At 35.8% G+C, this 21,463-nt stretch overlaps 1 protein-coding gene across 1 annotated transcript in view; it reads right to left on the reverse strand.

Annotated features, from left to right (window-relative positions):
- Positions 1 to 21,463, reverse strand: part of LOC129224175 (uncharacterized) — a 67,412-nt gene that overhangs the window by 34,399 nt on the left and 11,550 nt on the right. The window contains exons 2-3 of the mRNA XM_054858592.1: positions 19,322 to 19,393; positions 10,860 to 11,240 (exon numbers count right to left, since the gene is read on the reverse strand). Of these exons, the coding sequence (XP_054714567.1) occupies positions 10,860 to 11,240; positions 19,322 to 19,393 (453 nt within the window). The remainder of the gene's footprint in view (positions 1 to 10,859; positions 11,241 to 19,321; positions 19,394 to 21,463) is intronic.

Below are 21,463 nucleotides of genomic sequence, written 5' to 3' on the forward strand. Positions count from 1 at the left end.
ATTATTACTATGTTTTATGTTTTCTTCTTTAACAACACTACTATTTAACAGCGGCGTACGCAGACAAATCAGTTCGGGGGGGGGGGGGGGGCTGAGCTCGAAAGTCTTTGAGCTGGGGGGGGGATACTTATGAACTGTAGCTAAGAAAAGTTCATGTATCGCTTTTCTGATATCAATACGAATGTAAGATTTCAAAAATACATCATAAAAAAAATCTTGTTCTTTATTATAATTTTTATAATTAATTTGAAAATTTCGGGGGGGGGGGGGGGCTGTAGCCCTATCAGCCCACCCCCTGGGTACGCCACTGCTATTTAATAACTAGAAAATCTCAGGTCAGGGTATAACGGGTGAAAATTGCTTCTTCATTTGAACGAATCGATTGCCTGTTTTATGACATTTTGATAGCTGAAGTTTAAACCATAGACTAATAATAAGAATAGACCGAGCTATGGCAACCCTTTTGCTGCTCATAAACCAAACCATGTGACTGGTGGATATCCTAGCAACAGCGGCCGTTGATCGTAGCAGACGATCAACGCCCGCGAGAAATAAAATAAATAAAATTGATGGAACACGGAAGAATGATCTTTTATGGAGTCCGATTTGAAAATTTGTTATTCTAAGTTGTAAATATTTTGTTAATATAGTGAGTTTTTCGTTTAGATAGTATTGTGCATTTTCTTTAGTCAATTTCAATAACTCTCTAAGCAATTAAAGATGCAAGCGCGTAAAAAGAACGGTAAGATTTTTACCTACAATTTCAATTTAAGATACCGATTAGTACATTTTTGTGTTAACGCAAAAACGTTAACGCCATTACGTTCACGCCAACGCTGACGTAGCAGTTCCGAATGAAATAAAAGTTACTGAAAACTGTGATCAAAAACTAATTACTAATGTCAAAATAATGCATAACTAAAAGAAAAACAGTTCAATCTCTGCTCCTGGGAAAACTAGTATGTTGTGGTCATCACGAAACTTTCTTCTATATTTTTCCTTTTTCTGATCCCTCCCCATGCTTGACGAAGAAGCAATATTCCTAACAAAAACAAAATTACACATGCAAAAACTTGACGACCATCCCAATGTCTGAATTATTGCAAACGCAAAGCAAAGAGCGAAAATTGAAAGTTATTTTAAAAGCCTTGCTCGAATTAATTACAAATATTTTATTTGTTAACAAACATAAGATGGCAACAGTTAAACATTTTAAATCATTGAGATAATATTTTCGATCATTTCCATACAATTAAAATCACAAGAAATACGCAGACGACAATCTATTACGATTTATCTTTCTTATTGTTGCATTAATAAAGCGATTTTTATTCGCAAAAAAAGGAAAAAAAAATCAACACCTCTTGGAGCGATTGGAGTCAAAATTGAACCAAAGCCTGTTTACGTATGGATTCACATATATTCCAAATTTCAACCAGAACGTAGCATTACTTCTTGAGATAGGGCACTCACAATGGAAAAAAAGAACGGGCGATTGCGCTACCCCCCTTTTAGCTGTTGACACCAAAATAAAATCAGCTCTTATACCCACTAAGGGCTACTTGTCAAAAAATTTTTGTTTGATTCCGTTCGTTATTTCTTGAGATACAGCAGTCACAATTGACGACAAAAAAAGTTCTATAACTCAACCCCCGTTTGAGCTATTGACACCAAAATTGAATCAGCACCTGCTCCTGTTAGGGGCAACATGTCGACCGAATTTTATTTGATTCCGCCAATTACTTCCTGAGGAATAGCAAGCACGCGTAACTCAAAAAACGTCCCATTGCTCCACCCCCCCTTGGAGGAATTCGCGCCAAAAACCAATGGGCACAAGTTCACATAGGGGCACATATGTGTACCAAATTTCGTTCAATTTCATGCGGTAGTTTTTGCTGTAGAGCGGCCACAAAAAAACTGGTCACACACAGACGTGACACACATACACACACACATACACACACACAGACAGACATTTTCCAAAAATAGTCGAAATGGACTCAGCACACCTCAAAACGTTCGAATCCGTCAAAATTCGAAATTCGAAAATTTGCACGAATCCAATGCTTTCTTCTATATATTAGATATAGAAGAAAGTAAAAATTATAATGAAAACACATAACGTCTTAAAATACATGTCGAGTGCCAAACTATAGATAATGTTGCCATCTAGCAATCATGCTGCCAAAGTTTTCGCCAAGCCTTCCACCAGTCACATGATGTATCCATGAACCAATTTTTTCATCAGCAAGTCTGGGAAAGCTCGGTCTACTCTTAATCTTAGTCTATGCTTTAAACCCTAACTCCAGTGGATGAACCTTAAACTCCAGTAGATAGCGTTTATTGTGGACCACGTTTTTGTTCCTTCATTCTCCTAAAATGAGTCTTTCGAGTAAAACAGTTATAAGTTACCGGATCCAGTTCAGCCCTAACGAAATAAAGCATTTCCCTGCATGTCAAACATTTCCTAAAAATATTATCAAATAATCATACCTTGGCACGATTTTTTTGTTGATGACTGCAGCGAAACTCGATCACTAGGTATTATACATATGAGGATAGACGACAGTTTTTATAATTATTTGTTTATTTTCAACTAGTGGTTCCCGCACGGCTTTGCCCGTAATAGAAAAGTTAAAAGGCCTTTGGTTCGCCTGTATAGTTAGAAATAATCAATGGTGAATTTCTCGCCAATTGGCTATGTTCATTCGCTCTTCTTATGTTACGGTTCCACATCATGATAATTTCGTAATTTACTCGTCCATCTTATGATAATTTTGCTCCGGAAAATTTTCTTAAAATTAAAATAGAAAAAGAACGAAATCGAATTTTCGAAAAATCGCTTCGAGGTGCACACCCTCATGCTACAAACTAACTTTGTGCCAAATTTCATGAAAATCGGCGGAACGGTCTAGGCGCTATGCGCGTCACAGACATCCAGACATCTAGACATCCTGACAGAGAGACTTTGAGCATTATTATTAGTAACTAGTGGTACCCGCACGGCTTTACCCGTGATAGAAAAATTAAAAGGTCTTTTATTTCGCCTGTATATTTACAAATAATGTATAGTGAATTTTCTCGCCGATTGGCTTGTACCCATGTTACAGTTCCACGTTATGATAATTTTGTTCTTAAAATTTTTAATAGAAAAAGAACCACATCGAATTTTCGAAAATTCGCTTCGAGGTGCACACCCCCATGCTGCAAACTAACTTTGTGCCAAATTTCATGAAAATCGGCCGAACGGTCTAGGCACTATGCGCGTCACAGAGATCCAGACATCCTCCGTACATCCAGACAAAGAGACTTTCAGCTTTATTATTAGTAAAGATGTAAATAATTATCATTATTACTAAGACTATGCTCTCAATATTAGTTACAATTTACTGAAATTTGATACCTACTGTCTAACTGTCTGACTACGGGTTGTATAGAAAGGCAAACATCCGGTTTACACGCGGAAATGAACGCATCTATTAGTTTCTAGGGATGTCCTCTTTTGCAGATGTATGTTAGCCTTTAAATTAAGCAGGGTCGCATTCAAATGAGCGGAACACGCGCATCAAATTTTTACTCTCCCCCCTCCATCCCATTCAGATAGACTCGTCTTAACTGGACGTTTGCCAATTCCATACAATCCGTGGTTGAGCAGTAGTAAAACTTGACTTGTTCGACAATCCAGTTTTTTTCTTTTTTCTAGTATGCTTTTTGCCATCGAAGAGAGAACATCTGAAACACACGGTCAAATTCATGATAAATCATGCCCAATAACATCGATATTAGTGCATTAGAAAGTAGGTTCGTTTAGTTCTGTGTGAACATCTTGTTTCATTTCATTTTCATTTTTAAATTTCAGAACAAACTCTTCTACTTTCAAGAAAGCTTATGATCAGAGTCAGATAAAAATGTAAAGTATTCAGATTTAAGCGTATGTATTAGTCTACAGATTTCTAGTAATTAATAATGGTTTTCGTTGAGACCGGGTTGTGAGTTTTGTGGCAAAAATTTTGCTTCAAGATTATTTTTTCCATCAGCATTATAAACACAGAGCGATACAGAACACGAACCTGTTCCTTTTCTATTGGTAGGTTTCCTCCTTTAAAGTTTGGAAATTCCACAAACAATCAAGCAAACTCATCAAAACATCCTTTATTAACTTTTATACAAAATGATATTTTTTTTTATAAAACAATCAGTACAAAATAGTTATCAATAAACACATATAATACAAAACATCCTTTCAAGATATAGAAATAAATAAGTAGTAACAGTCGTATGCTTAAAAGAAGTCTGCATAAATTTATGCTTGAGCATGAACTTTTAAACGATTTAGCACTCTTAGGGTAAAAGAAGTCTTTTATTGATAATTTAAAAACAATTTATAAGCAAATAAATAATTGCACAAGGACACTTGAAATGTTTGATTGCTTATTGGTTTTGTGCTATGATGAAAATGATGCCCGAACTAATAGTTTTTCTTCGGAAAATTGATTATTTTAAAGTCAAAATGATAGAAATTTCACTTTAACTTTTCAATATGTAAGCGATTGTTTTGTAACGTTAACTGAATCAAAAGGTATACACCCACTGTTTGCTGATTTCTAGCCTTGTGGGTATTTCAACACATAAAGTACAACATGTTTTAAAACAAAGATAATACAGATCAACTGTACCCGTATATAACCGGTGTGAAGGAAAGATAAAAAAATTTGAAATGTTAGTTTCTGAAAATGTTTTTAAATCTTTGCACTTGGACATTAGGGTAATTCGCTGTGATGTTTCAATAAAACTCAACTACAAGTTTTAAAGTTATGTATTTTTAAATATTCTAACATAAAACTATAAACTAAAAATATTTTTAAAAAAGCCTTTTGCGTTTTTGACACAGGGTTTCCATGTAGACAAATAACACTACAAACAGTCAAAATTTAAAAAAAAAAAAAAAAAAAAAAAAAAAAAAAAATTCGTTCACAGTAAAAAAAAAACAGCTGTTGTGATAGAACTGTAAAAGAATTAAAAAAAAAAAAAAAAAAAAACTGCAAGCATGAAATAATTGGATGCATTTGAAAAAAAAAAGAAAGAAATTAATTACGAGTATTATATTTTTAAACAGAATAAACAGTCAAAATTAGAAAAAAAAAACAGCTGTTATGATCGAACTGTAAAAGAATTAAAAAAAAAAAATGCAAGCATGAAATAATTGGATGAATTTGAAAAAAAAAAAAAAAAGCAAGGAATTAATTACGAGTGTTATATTTTTGAACAGAATAAACAGTCAAAATTAGAAAAAAAAAAAAAAAAAAAACAGCTGTTATGATAAAACTGTAAAAGAATTAAAAAAAAACTGCAAGCATGAAATAATTGGATGCATTTGAAAAAAAAAAAAAAAAAAAAACATGGAATTAATTACGAGCATTATATTTTTAAACAGAATAAAATAATTCGTGTTTTAAAACTAAACAAAGAAATAAATTACTAAAATCTTCATAGGAACACTAAAAATAGGACAGAAACAAAACCTTGAGCAAGCAGAGCTTCAAATTCAGAAGCTATTTATATCGAAAACTAAAACTATACATTAAAAAATACTAGATTAGCTTACGGGTATTTTAGTGTTGATTATAAAATAATAGGCGACTTTTGTTAACTTATTTAAATACCTTTCTGTCTTATGAAGAAAAGCAACGTTTTTAGTTAATTGCGTAAAAGAAAACGGTATTAATATTTTCGGACGAACTATATTTAAACACAAATTGTCAATCCATATTAAAAACAAACTGTAAAATAAGTCATTCAAATCTTCAAATTCAAAAATTTGAGTCAAATAAAGCCTGGTGTTTTTTGGTTTAATATATTTAGTCAAGTATGTCATTATGCAAAATAAACGTAACATTTTGCTATTTTGGTGACTTAATGGTAGATAAGTGCCTATTCCGGTAACAGGTATCATTCAAAAAACTAAATTAAATTCAACTCGTTCTGAAGTCTCTTTTATTGTTGATATTTTTGGTGAAATGCGTTTTTTTTTTTGATGATGATGTTGCACTAAAACTTGATAATCAATTCAGTTTCATCCACCAAAAATTTACTATTGTAACGGCTAAACCCATCTTCTAATTGTTCAAAATTAAAATCGAGTTGATATCTCTTAACGTTCTCATTTCGCTAACATTTTTGACCTGCGCGCTGGATTAAAAGAATGCGTTAAACTTTTGCAGAATCATCTCATCCTTAACCCTGATATTTATATCTGAGATATTGTGTCGACAAAAATCATTCAGAAAGTCAAAATTGAATATAGCATTAGAAGTTCTCTGTTATCGTTTTTAGTCGAATGCATTTTTACGAAAATGAAATCATTAAACTTTGATGAATCAACCACAGGAATGTCTTTTTTAATGGTGAAAAAACTCTTAATACACTCACTGGCCAATGAAATAGAAACTCAAGAGTAATATTTATTGGACCACCTTTTGCACGGATAACTGCTCTGATTCGTTTGAGCATCGAGTCTATAAGCTTCTGGAGTGAATTTACATCCATGCATTGGCTATGCAGCTTTTTAGATCTCGTAAATGAGATGGAAGAGGAGAGTGGTGTCGGATGCGTGTTTCCACCCTGTGCCACACATTTTCCATGGGGTTAAGATCCAGGCTATGCGGTGTCCAGGGAAGAGGTTGGAAGAGAGCAGTGGCGCAGCCACGGGAGGGGTTTTGGGGTTAAAACTCCTCCCAGAACACAAGCATTCATTTCCTCCGTTAAAATCAAGGGAAAAAGCAGAGTATTTGAGCTTTTCCAAGCGGAATAGGTTTCAACAAAATGTCTTACTGCTTTTAATGATCGGGAAGTTGTCGAAATTACTTTTCAATTCTTAAATATAAAAGTTGTATTTCATGATGAGCACCGCACGTTCCCCCTGGTATAAGATAGCTAAAATGGTGTCAATAAAGCTCTGGAGGGTATCATGGTCCCTCAGCACATCCATCATTGCACAAATCCTTTTTAGGGACATCTAGAGAGAGAAAGCATATTCCACCGGATTTTCTGAGGCAATTAACCAATTCTCATCGAAAGATCGAAACTGTTATTAGCTAGCATTTGACATTCATAAAGACATGACTGTATTTGAGGAGGAGGTTTTAAATGATCTCGCGAAAAACACACACACACAAAAAAAAAGGGATACAAGATTGAAGTAAAACCAATAATGAATATTCTGTGCATTTTCCCACTTTCTTCGTTTTATAGTGATATCAATACGAATTATTAATTGTTTTTAAGCAGTTACTTTGAATGAATAATTACTAATCTGTAGAAATTCTTTGATATTGAATAATCATGCATTGTAAATGAATGGGAATGAAAGCAACAATTTTCAATTTTGAAAACCCCTCCCAGAAAAATTCTCTGACTGCGCCACTGGAAGAGAGCCTGATGCTCAGCGGACCAATTTTCAACACTTCTGGCACGATGTATAATTACATTACCGTCCATGAAATATCCGTCGCCATCCGAATAAACATGCAATGTTGCAGGGTGCACTTGATCTACCAGTATATCTGGATATCGCATGACTGCTTGCCACTTCCATGCTTGCAGAATATGCTCCATATCATGATACTCCCTCCAGACCCTTGTACAGTGCGAGTAAGGAAAGAAGTTTCTCTCAAAGGTTTCTAATTCACTGACCAGTGCATTAATGGACGAGATATCTTTAAATATTAATGGATAAGACAACTGTTAATAGATGGATGAGATAACTCTTAATATTTATGACTGACATAACTCTTAGTGAGCTCAAGATGGTTAAAAAAAAGAAACAATTAATTCTTTTTAAATCTTAAAAAATATTCATAAAAAATATCAAGAGAACATTAAGATTGGCACTTTTTTGTTGTCAGCTGAAAACTATAGCGTTTAACACTACAATCGCCTCGAATGACAGCGGTTATCTACAAATAAATAAAACAATAATTATACTACCGTGGGCAGGCAAACGGCAGTATCTGCAGGAATGAGTTTTCGAGATATTTGAAGAAACGCGTTTCGGATTCATTACTAACATTAGGGAAATGTTAGAATGGGGTCGTTAACAAAATTTTAAAAGTTTTTTTTTGCTGAAAGAACATGCTTAAAAACATAGAATCTGACCAATTTTTAAATAATTTATTTAATTTTAATATTTTAAAAATATTACTTAAATCGGTGCTCTTTCATCGTCTAACGCTTCTGCCGATGACATCACAAATGATGAAATGCTATTCAGTGTTGCCATTCACGGTCCAAAATATTTAATTTGCATCTTTACTCACGTGTATTGGCAACGATAGGGTTGATAGCAAGCGTAGAGCGCAATTGTAATTCGCTGCTTGATTATCATTACGTGGAAATGCGGTAGAAAAATGCGGCAAAGTGCATCATTTCTGACGTCATAAAGACCACGCATCGTTTGAAGAATCGGACATTTAAAAAAAAATTAAAAATAACTGTTGGGGAAAATGAAAGTATTTTCTGAGTTCATGTTATTTTTTTTTTTTTTGCTTATTCCATCAATTTCAGTGACAAAAAGTACTACTTTTGACTGAAGGAAACAACCCCATTAGACGTTTTTTTCACGAATTTTTTTCCAGCGGAAACCAAATAAGCAAGCTTGTACAATGAAGCATACGTACAAGAAAAGACAAAAATGCAAAAAAAAAAAAAAAAAGCAGTTACTGCCTTTTACTTGCACACGGCAGTATATGTTTATGGTCGTCATATATACTTGGAGCTCCTTTGTATGAAAAGCTTTAAGCATCCTTCTACAAATTTAATTCTAAATTCCTTACGTTTTTGACCTTCGTTCTCGGAGTACGGAGTTTTATTCCAAAACTCTATTTAGCAATAAGAGTCTTGTTAACAATCAGAAAATTAAGTTACGACAACACAGAAGCTATGAATTCTCGTACATTAATTGTATTATGCTCTGAAAAATATTTTTCATGGTTAATATATCTCTTATTATCTTAATATTCATTCGGTTTTGTGTATGATCATTGAAAAAGTATTAAGGTCCGCAGGCATCCTGAAACACATTTTTCCGAGTAAAAATGTCACATAAAAATATATTACTTATGAAAATATATTAAAGCGTTTGTGACGTACTTAAATTTCTTTCATACATTTTAAAGTCTTTTCGATTTGACTTGAGTTTAATTGTTATTTCAACGGAAAAGCATTGAAAGCAAAATTCGGAACTTATAACACCGGCTGTGACAGCTACAAAATACGCTGCTGTCGATCCCTGTTACCATAGTTACCTAAGTTTCACTCCAATAGTGAAAGCTTTAGAGTTTTCATTCGCATCAGAGCGTAATCAATAAATCAAAGTCGATAGATTGATTGCGATGTAATGAAATGAAAAATAAAAGCAACCGAAAGTAATTTTTGGTTAAAAAAATGACAGCCAATTAGAGTAAAGCTCTAGACTAGGAATTCTGAATAGTAGCAATTGGCTACCAGAGCCATAAAAATGGGAGCCACCTTTGACTTTTGGTAGATATTTCGACAAAAATTATTTATTCAGCGCAAAAAAAAAAAAAAAAATTACCTTAAGGGAGCTAAGATTGCGTAGCCAAGGTGGAGTAAACAGATATACTGAACGTCTCAGGATCATAAGCGTATTGTCGTATAACGATATACGATAAGATTTTTACTGAATAAAGAAACACATGGATGCTACTTTCGGCGACTAAGATTTGATTTTTTGGTAGTCATTCTCGATAAAATGGTCGCCTGTTCGCGACTAGCGATCGCTAATCTGGAGCTTTACCAATTAGAATGCAGTTGGCTGCATGAGGGAGTACTATTTAGGGTCGACGAGACTCCATAGCCTAGTAGGGAACTATGGGCTCAGAGTAGTGTATCGGAGTAGCATAAACTTGACATGTTTTATAGGGAGAGGGGGCCGGTGATCACACTGATAAGGGGTCCGTCTTGGCTCTAGGCGGCCCTGATTTAAACAATGCAAAGCCTCTGGGCTTCTCAGAAGACCTTCTACAAGGATTCCGTCGCTGTTCCTATCGGTGTGAAACCTGGAGCAAAAGGTACTCAAAAATTGAAGCGGGTAGCAGCAAAAGTATGTATCTCCAATTCCAACTTTTTATGCAAATGTTTCATTACATAGGTCAACAACCTGAGACAGTCAGAGTTTCAAAATGGTCCACTACATGGTTTAAACAAAACATAAAAAGTCATTGTAACTCCATATCTTTTTGTAGCGACGAAGATGTGAGTTTTTTCTTCTTTTTTTGGGGGGGGGGGGGGGAAATCAACTTTTGCAGCCACACGCTTCAATCATTTACCACCATTATGCACTTATGTTTTACCTTCCGACAGCTATATTAAAGGAAGCGGCAACATGCGTTTTGAAAGAAAATAGGTGGGACATCATGATTTCCGTTGGTTGTCAAGGCATGTATATGAGTCAGCCTTGGAACTCAAAGGTAAAAGATTGGTACAAAGCAGTCTGTTTCAGGATTTGAGCATTTAGAAAAGACTAAAAATTTATTTCGTGACATTATAAATTATAAAAATAGTTTATATTTACAAAGTCTTTGATTCGCACTTGCGAACATCCACCGATTGGACGGACAGAGCGAACATTATTTTCTACTGCAAGAAGCCTGAAAATTATTTTTCGGCCTCTTGAGTCGCTCTAGCTACCACCATACACGTTGTTCTTTGAAAGATAAATATAGGACGGAGGGACACAGCCACCGACGGATCGGCGATGCTGTTCTTTGAAAGAAAACAGGACGGAGGGACGCAACCACCGACGAACCATAGCTTCAGGACTGGGAACCACCAACTACCACCTTCCTTTCCAAGTAATCTGAAAGTCTTCTGAGTAGCGTCTCTGAACTACCCACAGTCTGACAGTCCCTGACCAACCTCAAGGAACAGACTGGTTGGTCCACGAGTTCTTCGTCAAGGATCTGCTGCGTAGATTCGGCGTAGAGGTCTGTCGTGGGGGCGGCAGACTCTGTGGCTTCCAGGACTGCGCTGAAGAATCGAAGAAGGCACATCAGCGCCCTCATGTTAGTAGCCAGGGACTTGGCACTTGTGACCAGCTCTGGATTGTTGCAACTTCCGTCGGAGGCATGCTGTTGCAGTGAGTCGGAAATAAAGTACATGTGGGCTGTGTGGTTCAGGAGAGATGTGTAGAACAGCGGCAGAATTTCCACGGGCTCTTTGTTCTAAAAACGAAACGAAAACCAGAATTAGCTCTCGATTAAGTAATTCAATTAGCAATCGGAATTTTAGAAACTTAATTATTTCCTTTTAAAAGCATTTTATTCTCTTAAAAATTTCCTGTTTCTTTTCGTTTATCTTCCTTTCGGAAATGTCGTTAACTGTACGGATTGGTGCAGCTAAAGGAATGATTTCGTAATGGACATGGAATAAGTTTTCCAGATAATCTGTCACGGTAATAATCGGCAAAGAAGTGGTTGCTACCAACTCAATCAGCTGTTAACCTAGGCTAGTCGTTTTAGGGGGTCGTGGGAAAGGGGGAGGGGGAATTGTCCCCTTGCTTTGGAAAAATAATGTTTTTACGTATAAGTGGGAGTGGTTTTCATTTCATTTTCACAAAATTCGTATTGAGTGTATACCCCTTTCCTCCCTGCCTTGAAAAAATTAAAAATGATTAGTCTGTGTCTACCAGCCCCACCCATTTAAGTGCTGCCTTGCCAAAATGCAATGAACGGACGAACAGAGCAACCTACTTCCTGTTATAAAAAGGAAGCGGAATTGAATTTAACTTTAGCAATTAAAGTGAAAGTGAAATCGATGCTCTCTTAATGTTTCCAAATACAAAAATTAGCATTAAATCAAAAATTAAAAAAGAAAAAAAACATTGACCGTGATTAATAACTTTATTTTAAGATGAACTGAGTCAGAATATAGATAAAATTTAAATACATTTTCATGTTTTCTAAGATAACATGGAAAAACATTGAGAAGAGAAGATAATCACAGTCACTATATATAATTTGCTGGATGCAAAAGCAGAATTTAGAGGGAAAATTTGAAATCCGTCCTTTTCTTTTATTCCAAAATTAATTTCAGGTACTTAATGCTTCATTTGTTGACAAATAGACACGGGCAACAGATACATTTTTCAATCATTGAGCTTTATTTTCTTGTCGTCCAATAATGAAATCGCTTGCAATCGCGTAAATCTTTGATTGCATTTAAAATCTGTTAAAAAATTCGAGTTCTACATAAGTTGGAAGTTCTAAGCAACTTCCATCACAAGCCGAAAATTTTGTTCTTTCAATTGCAACTAATATTTGAAACGTGCGAGTAAATTTTCTCTACCAAAACTGCGAAAGATGCTATTTTCCCCTATTTTAAATTAATATCGCCTGAAGTCCTACAAAGACAAGACCCAGCATTCGAATCGAACACTCTCGATCCGAAGTCACTTTTTTTACAAAAATAAAGTGATCAAAATTGGTTCATCCGTTTAGGAGTTACGATTCCACAAACAAACACACTGACACAGACACGTCAAACTGTTAACTCCCTTTCTTGTTGTGTCGGGGTTAAAAAAAGTGCAGATCTGTGCACAAATATGATTCACATGGAAAATAAAGCTTTTCAATTTCTGCTCCAAGTTGCGAACTCAATTGATGCTATAATTTGGCGAGCATTTGACGATGCATCGCCAAGTTTATGGACGCCAAATTAGTCGCAACTTGGTGCTACATTGGTGACAAATTTGGCGAGAAAAATATTTTTCGAATTTTGTTTTAATTTGGCGTATTGGCGATATTTAGAGATTTATCCAATGGATCACGATAAAACGAGATGAAAATATGAAGCTATTGCACTATTTTGATTTTGGTGATTGTAAATAATTTCTTGAAATTAGGACTGACACTGTGGGCTACCAAACAGTATCAGATAAATCTTGTAATCTGCCACTATGAATCAAGTAATGCGTACCGCTTTCGTAACTGCTTGTATTACTTTTCCTCCAGTAGGGAAGAAGGAGTTTTTGTTTTAATGGATTTGAAGAGAAAAGAGTAACTGTTCAAGTTCAAGAACACCTGTTGTGGGGCGGAAGCTCAAGGCATGCGAATGAAGTTGGCGGCACACTGAGGCAGATTCAACTTGCGTTAATGGTTGAGCTGTTGGGAAAGACGAACTAAAGTAGCAGCGGTGGTTGGAAAAACTGCTTTTTTATTGAGCAATCACGATTGCGTATTGTTCTCACTTGACTGTTTTGATGTGCTATCATTTTATTTTCCGCCAGCACCCTCTGCAGCATCACCGTCGACCGGCTCCTCACGATGCTGCTCCTATAGCGAAAACCATCTCCAGGTTGCATCCATATGCTACACACACGCGCATACATACACGCACGTACAAACAAACACATACTCACATACACACACACACACGCACACACACACAAATACATACACCTACACACATACACAAACACATACACACTCATACACAAACACATACACACACAAACACACACTCAAACATATACACACACCCGCATACATACAGACATCTACACATAAACGCACAACTACCCACACACTCATCACCTTCATGCCTACACACAACTACCTACACACTCATTACACTCATGCCTGCACACAGACACAAACACATATGCCTACACACACATACACATTCTCCATCACACACAAACATACACACTACTACCCACACTCATACCTGCACACACACACAAACACACATGCCTACAAACACATACACATACCCGACTGCACACAAACACACATACCTCCCACTCATAAAAACACATGCCTACATACACACACACACCCTCGTGATTGCGAAAAACATAATTTGAATTCAAGAGGTCAAAATTCAAATTAAACTTTTTTTTCTAGTTGACTACAATAAACTGTATTACCAAATGTAGTTAACTACAACTTACTTTTGTTTTAAATGCAGCTACAACAAACAACTTTTGAAATGTAGTCGCTACTTCGCTGCGTTTATGAGATTAAATTTTCTGGAGTATGCCATTTACACTCATTAAAAAAAAAAAAAATTAATTTGAATTTTGTCATCTTGAATTCAAATTATGTTTTTCGCAATCACGAGTGTGTGTTTGTATGTGTGCGTAAGCATATGTGTTTGTGTCTGTGTGCAGGCATGAATGTGTGGGCAGTTGTGTGCATTTGTGTGTATGTGTAGGTGTCTGTATGCATGCGTGTGTGTATGTGTTTGTGTATGTGTGTAGGGGTATGTGTGTGTATGGTGGTGTTTGTGTATGCGTGTGTATGTGTTTGTGTGTGCGTGTGTGTTGGTGCGTGTATGTATACGTGTGTATGTAGGATATGGACGCAACCTAGAGAGGGTTTTCGCTAGAGGAGCAGCATCGTGAGGCCGGCCGACGCGACGGGTGGTGCTGCCAGAGGGTGGCGCCGCGCCGGTGGGAAAAATGATAGCACGCCAAAAACAGTCAAATAAAAGCAATAAGCAATCGTGATTGCTCAAAAAAAAAAAAAAAAAAAAGAAAAATCAAGATTGAAAGAAAGATTTCAGAAAAAACCTCACATAAATAATAGCCGATGATCGAGTAACCCGTGTGTTTCAACAATGAAATTCGCGCCACGGCATGATAATTTGATGATATGTTTCGGTAATATTCAACATGCAGGGAAAGTCTTTATTGTGACAAGGCTGAACTCGATCCGGTCCCTTAACTGTTTTACTGGTAAGACTTGCATTTTAGGAAAACGAAGAAACCAAAACAATTAACGCTATCTACTGGAGTTTAGGGTTAATCCACTGGTGTTAGGGTTAAAATTTCAACTATCAAAATACCATCAAACAGGCAATTGTTTCGTTCAAATGTAGAAACAATTTTCACCCGTCATACCATGACGGGCGATTTTCTGGTTGTTTAGAATGATTAATATTAATTTGAGAAATTATTTAAGAATTTTCTATGCATTTTTTGGAGCCAATTCGTCACAGTTCAAAAAGTGGTTGCCATTTATTATTATTATTATTATTATTATTTTTTGCTTTCGGTAAATATTCAACTCTCTTAAGTGTCCTCTAAGAAGTAATAGGGGATATTTCGATAATTGGGTCGTTTCATTTTTGGCGTAAGTAATTTCATTTTGGTAACCATGTTGATTTATAGTAACCCTATGTGAATAGATGTTTCCGATCTCTTTGTTTTGATTTGCAAAGAAAAATACCTCTCGCGCAGGCGCTGGAGCCAAAAATTGATGCCAATGAAGAAAGATCGCCAGATTCCCAATTATCGAAATATCCCCGAGTAATACACTACATTGAGAGTTACAGAGCAAAATTCGTTCCTGACTATTGAAATAACATGCGCATATTTTATTGATTTTAAATTTTGGATCATGAGCATACATTCACATTTGAGTGAATAACCAAAAAAGGGTGATAAGTATTCGGATGGTCTAAAAGGGGTCCTTTGCACCATTTTGGGGAAAAGTCAGTGTCAATATCAATGCAAACTCAATTGATGTTATAATTTGGCGAGCATTTGGTGATACATCGCCAAGCTTATGGTCTCCAAGTTTTGTTGCTAACTCTGCGATATATCGCCAAGTTGGCGACACATTTGGAGCTTTTTATAGATACATGAAGATGTGTCTGTAAGTAAATAGCGCAGAATTTAGAAGCGTTACTACATGGATGGTGTTCGAACCGATGTTTATGACTTTTAAGACTGCATGGTAGCTGAGCGTAACAAGCATTCAACAATAACTAACAAACGTTGAAAATAGAGGGGGGGGAGGGGGGTACACCCACTTCCAGACCACTTTATATGTGAAAATTTTGAAAACATTGTTAAACTATTATAAATATTGTTGAATGAAAATAAAGAGCATCAGAAGCATAGCAGGGACCAATGTATTGCGAAGACTATACTCGGCAACTCTCCGTGCAATTCGGAAATTTCCCCTTTTAGTCATAGAAAAGGGCTAAAACTAACCATACAAATTTAAAAAAAAAAAAAAAAAAAAAAAAAAAACCCTTGACAGTGATTGCGAACTTTATTTTAAGATGAACTTCACGAGTCAGAATATAGATAAAATTTAAATACATTCTCAGTTTTCTAAGATAACATGGAAAAATAATGATAATAATACCGAAATACAGTATAATTTTTTAGAGCCCATTAAAGCCATAAAAGCATAAAAATTTCAAGCAATTAGATTTTTATGAAAACTGAAACGGGTGATGCTATGGTTTGAATCAAAACTATCTGGCTGAAACAGCAGAAACTTGCTTTATCCACTTAATAATTAGGTGAAGTAGGGTGAACCCAGGTGATAACTGTAATACTTTCTCGACAGATGGCAGCACTACAAGATGAAAATGAAACGGAAGCTCCATCGATTTTGTAACGCAGGGCATTCCCCTAAGGAGGGCGTGTCCAATTTCAAGAAAGGCATGAATGTTTTTGAAAAAAAAAAAAAAATTTAATTTTGACATCTTGAATTCAAATTATGTTTTTCGCAATTACGAGTGTGTGTGTGTTTTTGTAAGCATGTGTGTATGGGGTGGGGGGGGGGGGTGTGTGTGTAGGGGGTATGTGTATGTGTCTCTGTGCAGGTATGAGTGTGTGGGTAATTGTGTGTATGAGTGTTTGTGTGTGGTGGAGAATGTGTATGTGTGTGTAGGCATATGTGTTTGTGTCTGTGTGCATGCATGAGTGTGATGAGTGTGTGGGTAGTTGTGTGTAGGTGTGTATGTGTATGTGTAGGTGTCTGTATGTATGTGTAGGTGTCTGTATGTATGCGTGTGTGTGTATGTATGTGTTTGTGTGTGTGTATGTGTATGTGTGTGTATGTGTGTGTAGGTGTATGTATTTGTGTGTGCGCGCGTGTGTATGTATGCACGTGTGTGTAGCATATCAACGCAACCTGGAGATGGCTTTCGCTATAGGAGCAGCATCGTGAGGAGCTCGTCGACGGTGATGCTGCAGAGGGTGCTGGCGGGAAAATAAAATGATAGCACATCAAAACAGTCAAATGAAAGCAATAAGCAATCGTGATTGCTCAAAAAAATGTAGAAAAGTAAAACAAACTATAATTTTTGCAATTTTGGTGTCACATGTAAATATTTTTGACTTGATCACTGTTTTTGAAGTGTTTAGTGCAGTTTTTCTTTCATATATCCCTGTAAATCTGTATTTGCAGCATTGGCAGGCACAAAGGCAAAATATCGAGTAAGGATAAACATTGAAAGTTGCCTCAGGTGCACTTTTTCACAAGATACAGCCTTACATTCAAAAAACTTAGCTCCCATCAGTGTTGAGAGGAAAGTGCAGACTCTGAAAGTTTGAGAGCCTCTGTATATAGGATATATAGTGAACTAATATATAATAGTGGACTACAGCACAAAAAAGGGACTTGTTCAGGCCCGGATCTATGAATTTTGGCCCCTCCCCCGCAACAGAATCTGTAGCGCCTCTCCCCAGAGGTCAACAGTGTGTTGTATATCTGCAACGTTAATAAATCTTACGACCAAACGGCACGACCTTGAGGGTCACGGATTTGGACAAATGTCTAGATATAGGTTCCTTCCCACTAGGTATAAAGCCAAGCTAAAGCGGTTTGACTGCATAGGCCCTAGTTCGGCTGGAACGAGGATCCAAAGTTTTTTGTCTGGCACTAGAAACGCAATGGCGTTTCCATTGGAAGTTCAACGGCACGACGTTCGTTCTCCCAACACATTTGGTCTCTTTTGTGTTAGTACAACGAGTGGAAGGGGAAAACACCTATTTATTAATGGGCGATATTTAAGTTACTGATAAAGTCGAAAAAAACCTTGTATTTTTGTTTTCTTATGTGCCACCGTGCAATAAATCAGAGCTTTTTCTCTTCTCCCATTTTTGCTTATCATTGTGGAATATCTTTGATGCAGACGATAAATATCCGGTTAAAGTAAGTGTTTTTTTAATTAGAAAACGATAAATACTTTTTACTAGCAGACGTTTAATATTAAAACGAAAATAATTAGTTTCATTTGCAAACGATAAATATTCTGTTACCATGTTATTTTGGCATTCAAGTGTTTGAAACTAAACATAGGTTATAATTTTTAAATAGTGGTGCCAATTTAAATTGGAGAACCACTATTTAAAAATTAGTATACAACATAATTAATTCAAAGGTAAGTGCATGCTAATGACTCATACTGCAGTACAATAGCAGAAAAATAGGTAAAAGTGGTAATTCTAAAGGAAACTTCATTGCATTTCTGGATCCAAATTATCAACTTTGGATCCCCTTGCAACCGAACTAGAGCCTATGCAGTCAAACCGCTTTACCTGGATTCATACCTCGTAGGAATGGATCTATATCTAGAATTTTGTCCAAATCCGCGACCCCAAGGTCGTGCTGTTTGGTAGTTAGTGCTAGTTCTTTTTCAATTTTTTGGGCCGTTGGGCCCTTTAAGGACGTGGGCCACTCCGCACTGCGGTTCGCAATCCGGGCCTGGACTCGTTACAGCTTGCTTGTACGTATTTATTTCGTCCAATAAGGAGCGCATAATTTAAAAAATATATCTAAGATATTTTCAAAACTGTTAGCTTTTAACTGAAAATAAACAAATATGCAACAGATTTAAAACAACGAACTAGATAAGTAAATAAATTAAAAGTAATTAGATTCGTAAATCTAAGGTAGATAAAAAAGTTAAAATAAATTAATCGGTAGTTTGAAGAAAGAAACAAGTGCCAAAATATGAAAATTTGAATTTTAGCAGTAAAAAAATGTTTGAAGGTTGGCTTATAATGTAAAATTCATCCGTTGGAACAGGGGAACAAAGACAAGACTAGTTAGTTCCTTTGTTCCAACTGATGAATTTCGTAAACTCAATTCGACATATGAAGAGATAGGTTTTCTTCTTCTGCCTTACATTGTGAGCCAACCTTCAAACAATTTTTTACCGCTGAAATTTAAATTTTCGTATTTCGGCTCTAGTTCCCTTCTTTAAACTACCGATTCATTTATTTTAACTTTTTTTATTTACCTCAGATTTACAAATCTAATTACATTTAATTTATTTACTTATTTATTTTTATGTTTTAAATCTGTTGCATATTTGTTTATTTTCAGTTAGAAGCTAACAGTTTTGAAACATATCTTAGATACGTATTTTAAATTTAAAATTCAAATTTTTACATTTCAGCTCTTGTTCCCATCTTCAAACTACCGATTCAAAGACAAATGTACACAAATGTATAAATGAATAGATAGATAAAAGATAAAAATAAAAAGGGACTTACATTTAAATCTTCTTCCGAGGGAATCACAGCCACTGTTGGCAGCTCTAATGTATTGCAGTCTTGTAAGACATTCTAAAAACAGGGAGAAAAAAAATTAATTTGAATTTTGACATCTTGAATTCAAATTATGTTTTTCGCAATCACGAGTGGGTGTGTGTATGTAGGCGTGTGTGTTTGTGTGTGTGGGTATGTGTGTGTGTGTATGTGTATGTGTATATGTGCGTGCTTGTGTCTGTGTGCAGGCATGAGTGTGTGAGCATGTGTGTGTGTGTATGTGTATGTGTAGATGTGCGTGTTTGTGTCTGTGTGCAGGCATGAGTGTGTGAGCATGTGTGTGTGTGCTTATGTATTTGAGTATGTGTGTGTGTTTGTATATGTGTGTATGCTTATGTAGGTAGGTGTGTGTATGTATGCGTGTGTTCTGTGTGCAAGCATGAGTGTGTGGGTATGTGTGTAGGTGTTTGTGTATGTATGCGCGTGTGTGTGTTGGATATGGACGCTCGCTATAGGAGAAGCATCGTGAGGCCGGTCGACGGTGGTGATGCAGAGGGAGGCGGGGGGAAATAAAATCATAGGGCATCAAAACAGTCAAGTGAGAACAATACGCAATGTGATTTCTCAAAAATATCGGTATCAATCACTTGAAATGGTTAGAAATTAGAATATAAAACTTAGGCGTCATTTCCATTTCTTTATTTAATTGTTGCTAAAATGCTCTGCTTGAGCGTAATTTCAAAAATTTTAATTGTTGCCAAAATGTTCTGCTTGAGCGTAAATAAAAAAATTTAATTGTTGCCAAAATGTTCTGCTTGAGCTTAATTTCAGTTTTTTAAATTGTTGACAAAATGTTCTGTTTGAGCTTAATTTAAAAATTTTAACTGTTGCCGAAATATTCTGCTTGAGCTTAATTTACACTTTTTTAATTGTTGCCAAAATGTTCTACTTGAGCGTAAATGAAAAATTTTAATTGTTGTCAAAATGTTTTGCTTGAGCGCAAATGAAAAATTTTAATTGTTGCTAAAATGTTCTGCTTGAGCTTAATTTTAAAATTGTTTGAATAGCTTCAGCTTCCCACTGCTGCTAAAATTGTGTTGTCTCTATATATTAAGAGTAAAATAACGTCAAAGAAATTGTTAAATTCTGTATGTGTCGGACCTGCGTCCAGGAGACCCCATAGCACCCTCTTTCTTTAAATTTTGAACAAAATTATTTCTAGCCCGGGGGTTCGAACCATGTTTGACACATTTCAAACTCCAGAGTCTCCCATATCTACCTCAGCATTGGCTTTGCCGATTAGATAGAGCCTTGAAAATAGACCGAGAAACTTTTGATTGACCACCTACAGCGGTATTAATTTGGAATGGAACTTTTTTAGAGGATTTTGTGACCACGACAGATTTAACATGCACTAGTCAACAATAGCGTACATGAAGTGTCTTTAACTCTCTTTGATAAAATCACTTTCATTTGTGGCAACTTTTCATTAACTTGAACTCATTGACATGCAATGAACATTGTTTCTGGGAGACGTCATAGTGCATTAAAGTATTAAACTACAATAATACGTCTTCTATCAATGGAAGGGAGAGACCTTTCGCATTGAATAATTTAATATCAGCTCATTCGTTCATTGTATTCTTTTGCCATGTATTGTCTTATTTCATCTATTGGCATAAAACAGCAGAAAAATTTCCTAAGTATTGTGTATCATTCTAAAATTAATAAAAAACGTAATAATTATGTAAACCATTCAGCGTCAGTTGAGGTCGTGGGGTTGCACTTTTACCCTTTGGCTTGAAATAAAAAAAAAATATGTACACAAAAGATGAATTTGACATATTTTAAAATAATTAAAAAAAATTAATTTGAATTTTGACCTTTTGAATTCAAATTATGTTTTTCGCAATCACGAGTGTGTGTGTGTGTGTGTGTGTGTGCATGTAGGCGTGTGTGTTTATGTGTGTGTGTAGGGGGTATGTGTGTTTGTGTGTGTAGGGGGTATGTGTATGTGTGTAGGCATGTGCGTTAATGTCTGTGTGCAGGTATGAGTGTGTGGGTAGTTGTGTGTATGAGTGTTTGTGTGTGTGGGAGGGGGGAATGTGTATGTGTGTGTAGGCATATGTATTTGTGTCTGTGTGTAGG

Source organism: Uloborus diversus, chromosome 6, assembly GCF_026930045.1.
Source record: "Uloborus diversus isolate 005 chromosome 6, Udiv.v.3.1, whole genome shotgun sequence".
In the NCBI taxonomy this organism is placed as follows: domain Eukaryota; kingdom Metazoa; phylum Arthropoda; class Arachnida; order Araneae; family Uloboridae; genus Uloborus; species Uloborus diversus.